We start from the raw sequence: 12,249 nt of genomic DNA on the forward strand, positions 1-12,249 counted from the left end.
TAAAAATGGGAATAGCAGCACGAACCACCAAGAACTTGCTCTTTAGTAAGTGTGGAGAGGCGAAAATGACGAAAAGGCACCAGGAAGTAAATATACAAACGTTAAAAAGAGTTTATTTGAAAAGTACAAAATTAACTTACTTTATTAAATACCTCAGTTAGGGACTATGCTAAAATATATAAATATATATACATATATATAAGGAGAAGGAAAATCCTCCCCAATTTAAAAACCCTGTGTACCAACCGGCTGCTCCTAGTGCACTGCCAATATTGCAGCATGTGTCCCTAGAAGAAGCCTTGGGTATACCTTTTCTTTGGCGGAAGGTGGCCGTTTTGAGAAGAGTCCACAGACCGTTTGGTCGCCACCGTGAGCTCAGATAGGGGAGCGCTCCTCTTCAGGCTCAGCTTCCGGTTTTGTGTGCATCTCATCCTGGCGGTTCTTCTGGCACCCTGTTGGCAGGAAGCTGCTTCTGTGGCCCTGGGAGGTAGCCGACACTCCGCCTGTGGGCGAAGCTGCCCATCCCTCCTGGAAGATCCTTTCCGTTTCTGCCCGAGAATGAAACTTCGATAGAAAGATTCCACCTCGGGAAGGTCTGCCAGATTAGTCATCTCTATGGCATCGAGCAGATGGCTGTACTCCAGGGGGACAGGACTTCTTTGGCACTCTTGCAGTGGGGGCGAGTCCTGCCTCTTCAACACCTCCACGTGCATCTTGCGGTTTGGCGGCAGCAGCCGTGGCCTCTTCCTCTCTGCAGACTTGAGCAGCAAATCTGAAGCGCAGATCTGCAGGAATTCCTCTTCGGGATTTGCTTCTGGCTCCAGCTCTTGGGCCACATGATGCAAGTCTCTTTGGCGGGGGCACTGTGCCGCCATCCGGCTACTTGCGTACAATTGCGCCTGAGGGGGAGGCACCACCATCAGGTAGAAAAAGGCATGTGACAAGGATGTGTCCCTTGTCCAATTCTCCTGGCTTGGAGCACAAGCTGGTGACCCACACCCTGACACTTGAGACGACACGGTGGGGTGTGTCTGGGGTTTTCGTTTTTCATACCACGCTTGAAGAAACTTCTCCCGGCTGGATTTGGGCCCTCTTACATCACTTGGGCACACGGCTTCCTCCCCTAGAATGGCTCCTGTTTCCATGTAAGGATCTGTGATTTCAAAGAGCAAGACGGGGGAAAAATAAGTGAAAGAACTTTCTGACGTGCAATTTAATAAGGGGGTGATAAAATGGAGTCTCAAATTGACCTGCAAGGAATAGCTGTAGCGTTGCCAGGCAACCACACGCATTCTAGATCTCACCAGTCTCAAACAAGCTTCTTGGCCTAAGCCATCACAGCAATAGCAGTTGGGACAAGAGGGATCAGGCTTCCCGATGTCATAAGCACTCTGATGTCAGTAACTTGGACAGTTGCTCACAACTGTTCACAAACCCACGGTGTACTATTTATGTGACCTGACCACTTGCCAAAGCTGCAGCTGGCAAGTCTTGAGTACTGAGTGTTAGTGGTGGCTGGAGTCATGGAGGTGTGGCCAGTGAGGTCACAGGGGCATGACCAGTTGTTCTGATTTTCTCCCCATCTTGCCTTTGCAAAGATTCTGTGGATACTTACGCATTGTAGTTGTACAAATACTTAGGACCTAACTAAACCGATAATTGACTTACAGGAATGCAAAACCTCCATACTTATCACAAATCCTACAGTTCCAGTAACACACAAGTGTTGAAAGTTGCAAAACACACACAGAAGACACCCACCATTTCTCCTTCCAATCCTCTTACCCATTCACAAAAATAAGTGGACAATAGATATTACAAAGACACACACTGTCCACCATTGCTCTCAACAAATATTAATTTGAAAACAAGCTGCTCAAATTACTAACCACACACATTCTTCCTAGATAGTTATGAAGAATGTGTTTTTGAGGTGTGGCTTTCAAGAAAACCGTTCTGAGCAGGGTGGATAGAAATTAATGATTTAAAATAAATAAAGCAGATTTTTAAAATAAAATGCTTTTGGAGGAAACACCTTTCTAAAGATAGTTTTCCATTTAAGTTACATTATAGTCCAAAGGCTATTCATCAGGAAATAAGGATTTGTTTTAAGTTTTTCATATTAAACTTCAACTCAGTCTGTTTTTTTAAAAAAAACAACAACATTTAACCACATCAGTTAACAAATATGGATACATATGCTATGCTATTGTTTTAGTAAAGTACAGCAGAAAAGTCAAAATATAAACAATTTCATAATTACCTGTCTTTGTATTTTTAATAGTACAGTATAACCAAATCAGTAATTGTTCATATAACTGTAAAAACTACTCTGAAAATTTATTATTCCAAAAATGAAACCTTCATCTGTTGTTAATATTAATATTATACCAGCAAGAATGAGTCTTTCTATAAAAAATGATTTAATCAAGCCTTACTGACTGGTGATTTAAATCAATTTGATTTAAATAAATTCCGTTTCCCTTTAATTCCAATATCAGTTATGTGGTACGTGGGGACTTTTTAAAAACATAGACCTGATTAGCCAGAGAACTAATTAACTTAATTTTTTTACAATTTATACACCATGATTGGGCGGGGGGGGGTGGAGAGAGAGAAATCAAAGCAGTTTACAAAAAGAGAAAGAATAAAATTATCCGTAAAAAGTGAACAATGTTTGAAGAGCTTCTCTGAGTGAAAATGAAAGTACAAAATGTGTCTGAGACAGGAAAGCTGGGGAGGGATTTTTTTTTAAAACATTCTTCTCAGGAGGGAAGGCTCCGCCACAGTGGCCAGCCTCCACCGCCCAATGTGTTTACAGTAGCAATACTGTTTCTGAATGCATAATTTTATCTGGTGCCAAGAGCTTTCATAACAGAAGAGAGCATCGTAAAATAGCGGGTATGCACCACTTCTGTTTACAGTCACTAGGTAAGCCCCCCCCCCCCCGCCAAAAAGAACTCAATTAAGAGGCCATTGCAAGTTTTCCAAACTCCTTTTGGATAAGATGTCCTCCCACATTGCCATGGGAAGCTGCAGCGTTTAGTGCTAGAATAAGCATTAAATATCTCCGCTGCTTGTCGCATCCCCTTGTCTGTGTGCCAGGTTACATTAGGCCCCAGGCTGAAGAGGATCTGATTTGATACCTTTGCATTGTGCTTTTGTTAGATTTGGCCATGGCAGTCGTAATCCTATCCGTTTGGGAGTAATTCAATTGGCTCTGCTTCTCAGGACTAAGCTCTCAGGCACTTAAGCAGTTCCCGTGCGCTCCCCACCCACCGCAATCCCCGTTTCCATTTCCTGCAATCTTGTCCTATGAAGTGGGCGCATTTACCTATGACACTGTGCCATCCCCCTTTCACACTATTTGCGCTGATGTTCTGGAGGCGGAAGAGAGCCCAACCGAGCCATTCGAACAGCTGCGCTGCAGGCTTTTGTCTTCTAATTACATCAGTGAAGAGTGTTGTAGGCAAATGACTCCTCTAGTAGCAGAGCATTGCAGTTTAATGTGCAACGTGAGCTCCTAACCAGCAGGCAAAACAACACTTCAGCTGAGATGGCCGGCCCCATGACCTTGGCTGTGTTGTGTGGGTGGGAGGGTGAGAGAGAGAGAGAGAGATGGCTCTCATAACAACAGGATAATCCCTTGAACCTTGCAGAGCAGCTGACAATTAGGCAACAAAGAGCAAGTGAAATATTTAAAGGAGGACTTTTTTTCCAACCTGTGTCGCTTAATTGGTTTGGTTTGCTTTCCCTGGACATGAATATTTTATCATCCCACCTCAGGTTTCCTTTGAGGAACAAGTGACTAGAACCTACTTTCTTTTTAAATAGTAGCATTGTTACCCTAAAGCTGTGGATAGCTCCAGGATTTTTTGTGGGGGTGGGTGGGGGAGCAGGCAGGTTTCTCACACACAAAAACAGTGGTACCTCGGGTTACATACGCTTCAGGTTACAGACTCCGCTAACCCAGAAATAGTACCTCGGGTTAAGAACTTTGCTTCAGGATGAGAACAGAAATTGTGCAGCGGTAGCAGGAGGCCCCATTAGCTAAAGTGGTGCTTCAGTTTAAGAACAGTTTCAAGTTAAGAACGGACCTCCAGAACGAATTAAGTTCTTAACCCGAGGTACCACTGTATGGGAGGAATAGTGCCTGAGCGTTTTGTCAGGTGTCTCACGTCCTACAGATGCTAGAATCATAGGATTGTAGAGTTGGAAGGGACCACAAGGGTCATCTAGTCCAATGCACTGCAATGCAGGAATCTTTTGGACAACATGGGGCTCGAACCCACACCCCTGAGAGAAGAGTCTCATGCTCTACCGACTGAGCTACCAAAGATACTCCTTTCTTTTTTTCTTTTAAAGATACTCCTTTGCTTATTTCTTTTAGGGGCGGGGCTCTACTTTTCCTGGGCTGCTGAGGATACACTGAAGCTTGTTTCCATCCCCATCTCCCCCAAAATTGGGCCTGACAGAGTTTTGAGCAATCTTTTCTAGCTAGGACACTGTTCAACACTGATCTTAAACCTTATCATTTACTTATTTACCACCTACCCTTCATCCTAAGGTCTCAGGGTGGGTTACAGAACTAAAAACAATATTAAAAGTCAATTTAAAACATCTTATATGTTTAACAGAATTTACAGCTGTTAATATATATAGAAATGAGCAAACCAGTGATATTTTAGGGAGCAGACTAGCAGCCCATTACTTACATCATAGGAGCCTACACAACACAAAACACTGTTGCTGTATGTAGGTTTTATTTTATTTTTTATCTTACATTTTGGAAATGTGCAACCAGTTTTTCTTCCCTTGCACACCCAGGACCCTACTGTGTGTCGCTGTTAGAAAAAGTCCTAGAGCTGCGTGGGTTTTGCAAAGGTTCCAGGATTTCCTTTTATCATACTTCTGTCCAAAAACTGAAGCTGAGAAACCTTGGTTGCTGGGATGCGACTGGCTCAAGGTCATCCCAGGAGCTTCAAGGTTAAACCTAGCTTTCAACAGCTGTTGGCCTCTTTGGAAAACCCCTTATCAGATCTTATTAGCAGGGAAGAGCGAGATGCTGCTCAACCCCCCCTCTCTTTCCCCTCTTATGTCCACGCACTCTTTTTGCAGGTGGGTCCCAGGCATTGCACTGGAGAAAGCGAGAAGGCGCTGTGGAAACCCCCCCCCGTCCCCCTTCAGACCTCCGATTGAATTGTATGGAGGTTGGGAGCGACGTGTGCACTCTTGCCCCCATCCCAGTGAGAAAACGGTGGAGGGTTAATCATATCTACCGATATTGAGCCTTAGTAAACGAAAGCAAAAGCCCGACTCCATTCTGGCCTCGTGACCAATGCTGCCACGTTTGCTTTAGAATGGGTGAAAAAAAATTTTTTTTTTACAGTGCGTGGTTGGGCCCAGTTTAAACTCGTCTGTTTTTTTTAATGCGCAAACCGCATTCGTGTTTTAGTTTAGGTTTTTTGGGTTGTTTATTTTTAAATGGTAGGAATAAAATAGAAACTGGAGTCCAGGCCTCTCCGAAGGCCTCTCGAGAGGGAAGGTTTGCAACGAAGCGGAGCCAATCTTTTTATCTTATCTGAAGGCGGCGCGTACGAGGCGCGAAACCCCCGATAAGGGGGGGACAACCTAAAATTTTGCTAAGCAGCTTTCCTACACAGCACCACAACCAGCGTGGATGGGGAAACCCAAACCTCCAAACGGGTTAGAAAAGCGGCGACCTTAAAAGCAACCCCTTACTATGACGGCGGCGGTATAAAGCCGTTCTAGTTCCTGCTCTGTTAGCTGTATTAATTATTATTATTATTTAATTTTTATTACACTCCCTCCCATCTGGTTATGTTTTTCCAGCGGCTTCCAACGCATATAAAAACCATAATAAAGCATGGCTCTTTCAGGAGATCCACAAAAGATGGAGAATCGCAACATGCCGGGGAGGATTGTATGTGTTGTGCGTGTTTTCCTTGGTCGGACGAGGTGGACAAAAAGCCCTACGCCTACTCTCCACCGTCTCCCCTATAGAGAAGCTCCTCTTCAAGGGGGCGCTTTGCTAAAAGGCGACGCCTTGGCTCTCCCTCTTCTGCCCCTTCCTGCGCCCACCAGTCTTAACACGGATGACAAATCTTGCTGGACAGCAGCGATTGCCGCAGCCAGATCCTGCACAACTTCGAATTTTAGTGCTTGTAAACCGCAGTAAGGCGATGCCTTTAACTAAGGCACACCCGCCGCCAACCCCACTTCTAATGAATGCGTAAAACGGTGTGCAAGGTAATCTTTCCAGATTCGGTTCCAGATGAAGATGACTCGGGTGGTGGAGAGGAAGCCAAGGCCCGCTGAGTTCAATGGGGCTTGTTACTCCCAGGTAAAGGAGTACATAATTGCAACATTCACATGCTAGCTGTCCCGTCACAGTCCACACACCCCTTCAAATCGAAAAGGGATGGGAATTGGAAAAAATATATACCACCGGGCCACATCAATAATTTGGCCTACGGGAAAAGGAAGGAGGGGGACTTATTATTTCGGACGAATTAGCTTTAAATATAGCGGGACATGCAAACAAACACAAACAAACAAACGAGATGGTGAACTTACCTGTTTCTTCTCAGCTACCCGTTGTGTGATCCCACCTCTCCTGACTGGAAAGGGACGGCAGGTAAAATGCAAGTGGCAATCTTGCTTTTTTCTTTCTCTTTTAAAGATTCCCTCTAAACGGAGGTTGGCTAAGGAACCTTGTTGGGCAGAAATACAGGCCCCACCCAACATGCGTAAAGTAGTTCCTGCGTATGGAAGCCTTATCTTAATGACCCTAATGATGGTTTTGGGGAGGGGTGGTGGCTATCCTGCTTGTCCTTTTTTAAAAACAAAAGTTCGCTCCGCCTGAGGTTATTTCCTATTTACCCCTTTTCCCTCCCCCTAGCAAGTAGGCAAGTTACTTTGAGAAAGGAGCTAGCTCCTGAAAAAAAGACCAAAATAGGATGTATGTTAAGAAAGGCTGATGGGCTTGACAACTTGGCCCTATGAACTTTACTTACTGGACACAGGCATGGCATGGTTACCTCTAAAAAGGGGCCACTATCTGGAATATTCTAGTACAAAGAAACAGAATCATACCTATTTGAGGGGGAAACTTTGCCCCAAGGAACAGAACTTTATACTCTATGGAATCTTTTCAGTTCTCCAAATGGAAAGGCCAAGAGGGAAAGAGCAACATTTTGTTTTGAATTTGCTTTTCCACTCAGGATTTAACTATCTGTCCTGTTTATAAACCAGAATAAATAAAATGTCACTCTGAACGTCTGTGCAGGATTCAGAATCCTCTTAGCAAGCATGAGGAGAGAGAAGAGTCTCATGCTTCCTGGTAGGGCCTGAAACAGCAAGGCCTCCTTCCACAGCAAGCAATTGGTCTACTTTGCAATATTTTCTCAGCCAGTTAGCTATTTGTATTATACAAATGCTCCCATTATATAATCTGCCAGAAAGACTACAATGCACAACATTTTTTTATACTGTTGCTTTAAAAATAAACAAGGGGAGTAATATCTCCTGTAGTGCCCCGTACCTAGGCAGTAAGACTATCATCTATTTAGCAGGGACACAATATTTTAATTTTGGGGACCAGTGTTCACATCTTCCTATTGATTTCCAGAGAGAAAGCCATGCTAATCTCTTGCAGCAAAACCAGCAAAAAGCTTTATGGTAGCTTTAAGGACTCGTACGTTTGCCATGCCATAGTCTAGTGTCCATAAAAGTTTATGTCATAATAAATTTGTTGTATTTTTAGCACTGCTGAATTATTTGTTTTTATGCTACTGGTAAAATTGTTGAGGCTTCCCTCCCCCTAATCTGGAATGCCCAATACAGCAGTAACAGCTGGAACAAAAACATTTCTCTGTTTTAAAAAAATGCATTAAGGTCCCTATACTTCAACTGACAACTTTAACAAACAATGCCCCAGACTAATTATGTTAGCTTGGAATTCATATGTAGATTTGACACTATCAGACTGAACAGAAAGAAAATGATTGAATTTGTACCTCCACAAGTGCTTCAGGTTCTTTTGCTAATTAATTACCAGCTGGACTCACTCTGATTGGATCTTTTTATCCATTTGAATGGCCCTTGTTTGCAATAGTAATGGATCACATGGTTTTTTTTATTTTTTGCTTTCTAGCCTTCCTTTCTTCTGTCTCCTGTTTTCTGAGGATTTCACTTTATCTGCAATCTACAAGCTTGTATTGTAGTTACACTGATTTACACTTCAGTCCCAGTAAGTAATACATGTGTCTTTCAGAGCTTCATGTTTTGCTATTGTGTTTGACTCTAGCACATGCTTTACTCAGGCAAAGACCGTTGTCTCGGTTTTCCCAGTGCCACTGCTAACCATCTGCTGCCATCATTGGTTGAAAAGTTCGGCCATGCCATTGGGAATCTTGAATTATTGATGCCATCTTTCCTTCATACTCCCTGTTCCCTCACGGCATACGTATCCTGGCTGAACCTAAGTTTACTATGAAAGTGGATGTACTGGAAATATCAAGAAGGGCTTCTACAGGCTGTTGAAGAAGAAAGGAACACGCTTATTAAAGCATTAGGCTGCACAGAACGCTGACTTCTGATCTCATCACTGCTAATCCCATTGTTGGAATGAGAGGGAGGAGACTGGTAAGTTGGATAAGGACATTTAGACTAAACTGAAAATGTAAACAAATTGGCTGACTTTCAAATGGAAACTTGAAAAAGTATTCTTAAAGTGGCGCCTCTAAAATATTGAAAGTTGCTTTATATTCAGAGCCCACATAATTGCTGTAAAGGATGCAAAACAAAATAATGTATTTTATTGGACCAAGTTACATTAACATAAGATTAACATAGGGAAGTGTTTTTAGAAGATTTGCACTGCACTCATTCAGACAAGATTAAAGCCTTAGTATTCAGTCTAGGTAACATGTTATATTGCAGAATTTCACTCATATAACAAGTGAAAATTTTCATTGGACTCAAAAGCCAACGTATTGCAGTCATGTTTTCTTTGGAGCTCAAGTTCCTTCTCTTTTTTTGTTTCTTAATTTAATTTTTCCTACAAATAATTCTTGAGGCCACTGCCTTTTCCACATAAAAAGGGTGAAATGAAACAAATCACTCTATAAATAATAAATCAGTATAAATTCTATCCATTAAACATTTTCTGATATAAAATCTTCTATTCCTAACAATCCTTAATAGGCTTCCTCATATCTGGCATGCTGGAACAGAACCTGATATTTTGTTATGCTGAGTGCACAATAGTGCTTCTATGAGTTTGGAACACAAATAGTACTTTCCAGTATTCCTCTTATCTTCATAGACATTTTCTGCTTCCCAAACTAACAGTGATTTGTGGAAAACACTGAAACCACATGAGAAGTAGTTGACAATGGTCTACTGGAAATTTGTGTCTAAATACTAATTTCAAAGCTATGGGAGTATAGAGGTCTATTTTTCTGTATCAGTCAAACCAAGTGAGTCTCAAATTCCCTTAATTGTTTGAAATATATTTGCACAGTGATGTAAATATATCCCACAATGCATGGTATATAAATTAAGGCACATGGTGGAGTTTATGTGCCCAATTTGTATTGTATGCCTTATTTAACAAGAACAGAAACTGCATTTTTGGATGCCATCACAGTTTTCTCAATGTGGGCTGAGCAGAGGTGTGCAAAGTTTTGTCTTTCTTATTTACTTATTACAGGGGTGGATAACCAGGCTGTAAATGTGGTAAAATCAGAGGTGGCTAAGCTGTGGCCTTCCAGATGTTAGACTACAACTCTCACCATCCAGAAACATTGGCCATGCTGGCTGAGGCTGATCTGAGGTGGAGTCCAACAACATCAGGAGGGCCACAGCTTAGCCATCTCTGATTTTACCACATTTGCAGCCTGATTGTCCATCCCCCATGGAGTTCAAGGTGAGTTGAAGTATTTATGGAGATGAAAGCCCCCCACCCCCAAACAAAGGGTGGCAAAAGTTTTGTATGCAGCTTCACCTGGAAGGGAAATACAGTGGTACCTTGATTCTCAAACTTAAGCCGTTCCGGAATTCTGTTCCAAAACCAAAGCGTTCCAAAACCAAGGCACGCTTTCCCATAGAAAGTAATGCAAAATGGATTAATCTGTTCCAGACTTTTAAAAACAACCCCTGAAACGGCAACTTAACATGAATTTTGCTATCTAACGAGACCATTGATCCATAAAATGAAAGCAGTAAACAATGTACTGCAGTCACACAATCAATCAGTAGCTGAACTGGGTTCCACACAGTCGCAAAAACAAACAAAAAAAGAGCCGCAGAAACAAAATAGATAGCAAAAACAAACAGACCTCAGTGTAACACTCAAAACGGAAGCATGGCACTCAAATCAGAAGCATAACACTCAAAACGGAGCACGTTCAGCTTCTGAAAAAAGTTCGCAAACCGGAACACTTACTCCTGGGTTTGCAGTATTTGGGTTCCAAGTTGTTTGAGTACCAAGGTGTTTGAGAACCAAGGTACCACTGGGCATGTGTGAGAGAAGTTCTATACTTTAGTGTAAAATTTCCATGTCAGTTTTGTTTGTGATGCCATAGGCATGACTGAGCAGTTCCATAATTGTGTCCTTACTGCTATGTGACATCAGTTTTGCTATCAAGCTGCCCACATCAGCAAAGGGGTGTGACAAAATACAGTTTCAGGTCTTAGACGGTTGGATAATAGAGAATAAGAAATCCAGATAATAAGAAATCGGCCACCCCTTCTGCAGGTGATTTGTGGATTAAAAAAAAAATTACTTGCACATTCATTGCACATAGAATATGATATCTTTCCTCTTAATAGATTGTGTGCTTACGTATATAGGAAGAATGGCACCTTCTCGGTCTAAAGCAGAACGCAAAACATCCAGAGAACAGAAAGCTGAGCATGGCAGTCAGGAAATAACAGCACATGTTTCTCGAAAAAAGAAAAAGCATGTTGATGAATCAAAGAACCAGGACAGAAGGCTGAAGAAAAGAAAGAGCAATGAGAGAACTAATTCTGAAGATTCATCCTCTGATGAGGATGGGGTTCCTGTTGTCTCAGTGCAGGGCCCAGCAAAGGGCAAGGGAGAGGTGAGAAGGCTGAAGGAAGGAAGGAAGAGTAGCTTCAAGAAAGAAGGAAAAGAGAAGAGAAGTTCCAAGGTCAGAGAATGTCATTCTGATAGAAGACGTGAGGAGCAGTTAATGTGCAAGGGAGAGAAGAACGGAAGAAGGGTCATGAGGCAAGATGATCAGATTTCAGGACAATGGCACAATGCCAGCGCGAAAAGCTGTGAATCAAAGGACACTGAAGACAATGAGAAACACAACTTGAAAAGGAAACGTAAGAAGCAACCAAGCAAGAGAAAGAATATTGCTGATACTGAGTCCCTCACAATAGAAAATGAACAAGGTTCCCCTTGGAAGAAACAAGAGTCATACCAGAGAAGTCATACTGAAAGCAAGGAACATTATAAGAGGAAGCCTCACTATAAGGCTAGTGGTAAGACTACCAGAGAAAAAAGTGGAGGGCACAAGAAGACACATACTAGGAAGTCAGCTAGAATACCTTCCAAAGCAAATCTTGTGGATTCAGAAGGTTCATCATCATCATCATCTTCAAACTCCCAAGATAAATACAGTTTGAAGCAAAGAATGGGAGATAAAGAGACTGGAAAGGACAAGTTCAAAGTCAGAGAGCGTAGACAGAACTCTTTGGAAGATGATAATGAAGAGCACTGTTCTAAGAAAGTGTTACCCACTATTGGGGAAGATCAACCTGCAGGCAAAACTAGTGACTGTCAAGAACTTCAGGAAACAGCCAGTGAAAGTGAAGGAAAGTCAGAGATCATAGCAGCAAGACAAGAGGCTGAGAATGAAGAGAGTCACTCTGAGATAGATGAGAAAATAAAAGGGAGTGATAAAAGATATGTGGCAAGAAAAGTTACAGCAAGTGATAATGATGAGCAAAGTGGTGACTCAGACAATTGCAGTAGTAGCCCTACAGAGGAAGAGAGCAATGATGGGGAGCATGAAAATCTTTCAGAAAAAGGGAGTGGCAAAGAAGCCTCTGATTATGAGCAGAGTATACCTGGAAGTGAAGAGGAGGAAAGTGAGATGAGCAGCTTTGCAAAAAGAAAAAGTAGAAACAAGAAAAGATCAAAGCTCCTCAAGTTTGGCTCGAACAAAAATCCTCAAGAGAACCAGCAGACGG

The 12,249-nt window shown here is 42.3% G+C and overlaps 1 protein-coding gene and 2 long non-coding RNA genes across 4 annotated transcripts; 2 read left to right on the plus strand and 1 right to left on the minus strand.

Moving 5' to 3' along the window:
* Positions 1–89: 89 nt before the first annotated feature.
* LOC310699487 (uncharacterized protein) lies at positions 90–3,470 on the minus strand. Its single transcript, XM_083487397.1, has 2 exons — positions 3,335–3,470; positions 90–1,153 (listed from the first exon to the last, which is right to left on the minus strand). The coding sequence occupies exon 2, from the start codon at positions 1,143–1,145 to the stop codon at positions 288–290; it is 858 nt and encodes a 285-aa protein (XP_083343523.1). The 5' UTR covers positions 1,146–1,153; positions 3,335–3,470; the 3' UTR covers positions 90–287.
* Positions 3,471–5,830: 2,360 nt separating this feature from the next.
* Positions 5,831–8,275, plus strand: LOC310699491. 2 transcript variants are annotated; one of them, XR_014522109.1, is made up of 3 exons: positions 5,831–6,364; positions 6,612–6,658; positions 8,177–8,275. It is a non-coding gene; the product is annotated as an uncharacterized lncRNA (long non-coding RNA). The 2 variants fall into 2 exon arrangements; XR_014522110.1 differs by having other exon boundaries at positions 6,612–6,887; positions 8,177–8,269.
* A 208-nt stretch (positions 8,276–8,483) lies between these two features.
* On the plus strand, positions 8,484–12,192 carry LOC310699495. The gene is made up of 2 exons (XR_014522114.1): positions 8,484–8,667; positions 10,879–12,192. It is a non-coding gene; the product is annotated as an uncharacterized lncRNA (long non-coding RNA).
* The last annotated feature ends 57 nt before the right edge of the window (positions 12,193–12,249 follow it).

The sequence above is a fragment of the Podarcis liolepis genome, assembly GCF_965112155.1.
Source record: "Podarcis liolepis genome assembly, chromosome: 2".
Taxonomy (NCBI): Eukaryota; Metazoa; Chordata; class Lepidosauria; order Squamata; family Lacertidae; genus Podarcis; species Podarcis liolepis.

Coding starts and splice junctions, on each gene's coding strand:
- LOC310699487 (XM_083487397.1), bottom strand. CDS start 1,145: ATGGAAACAGGAGCCATTCTAGGGGAGGAAGCCGTGTGCCCAAGTGAT.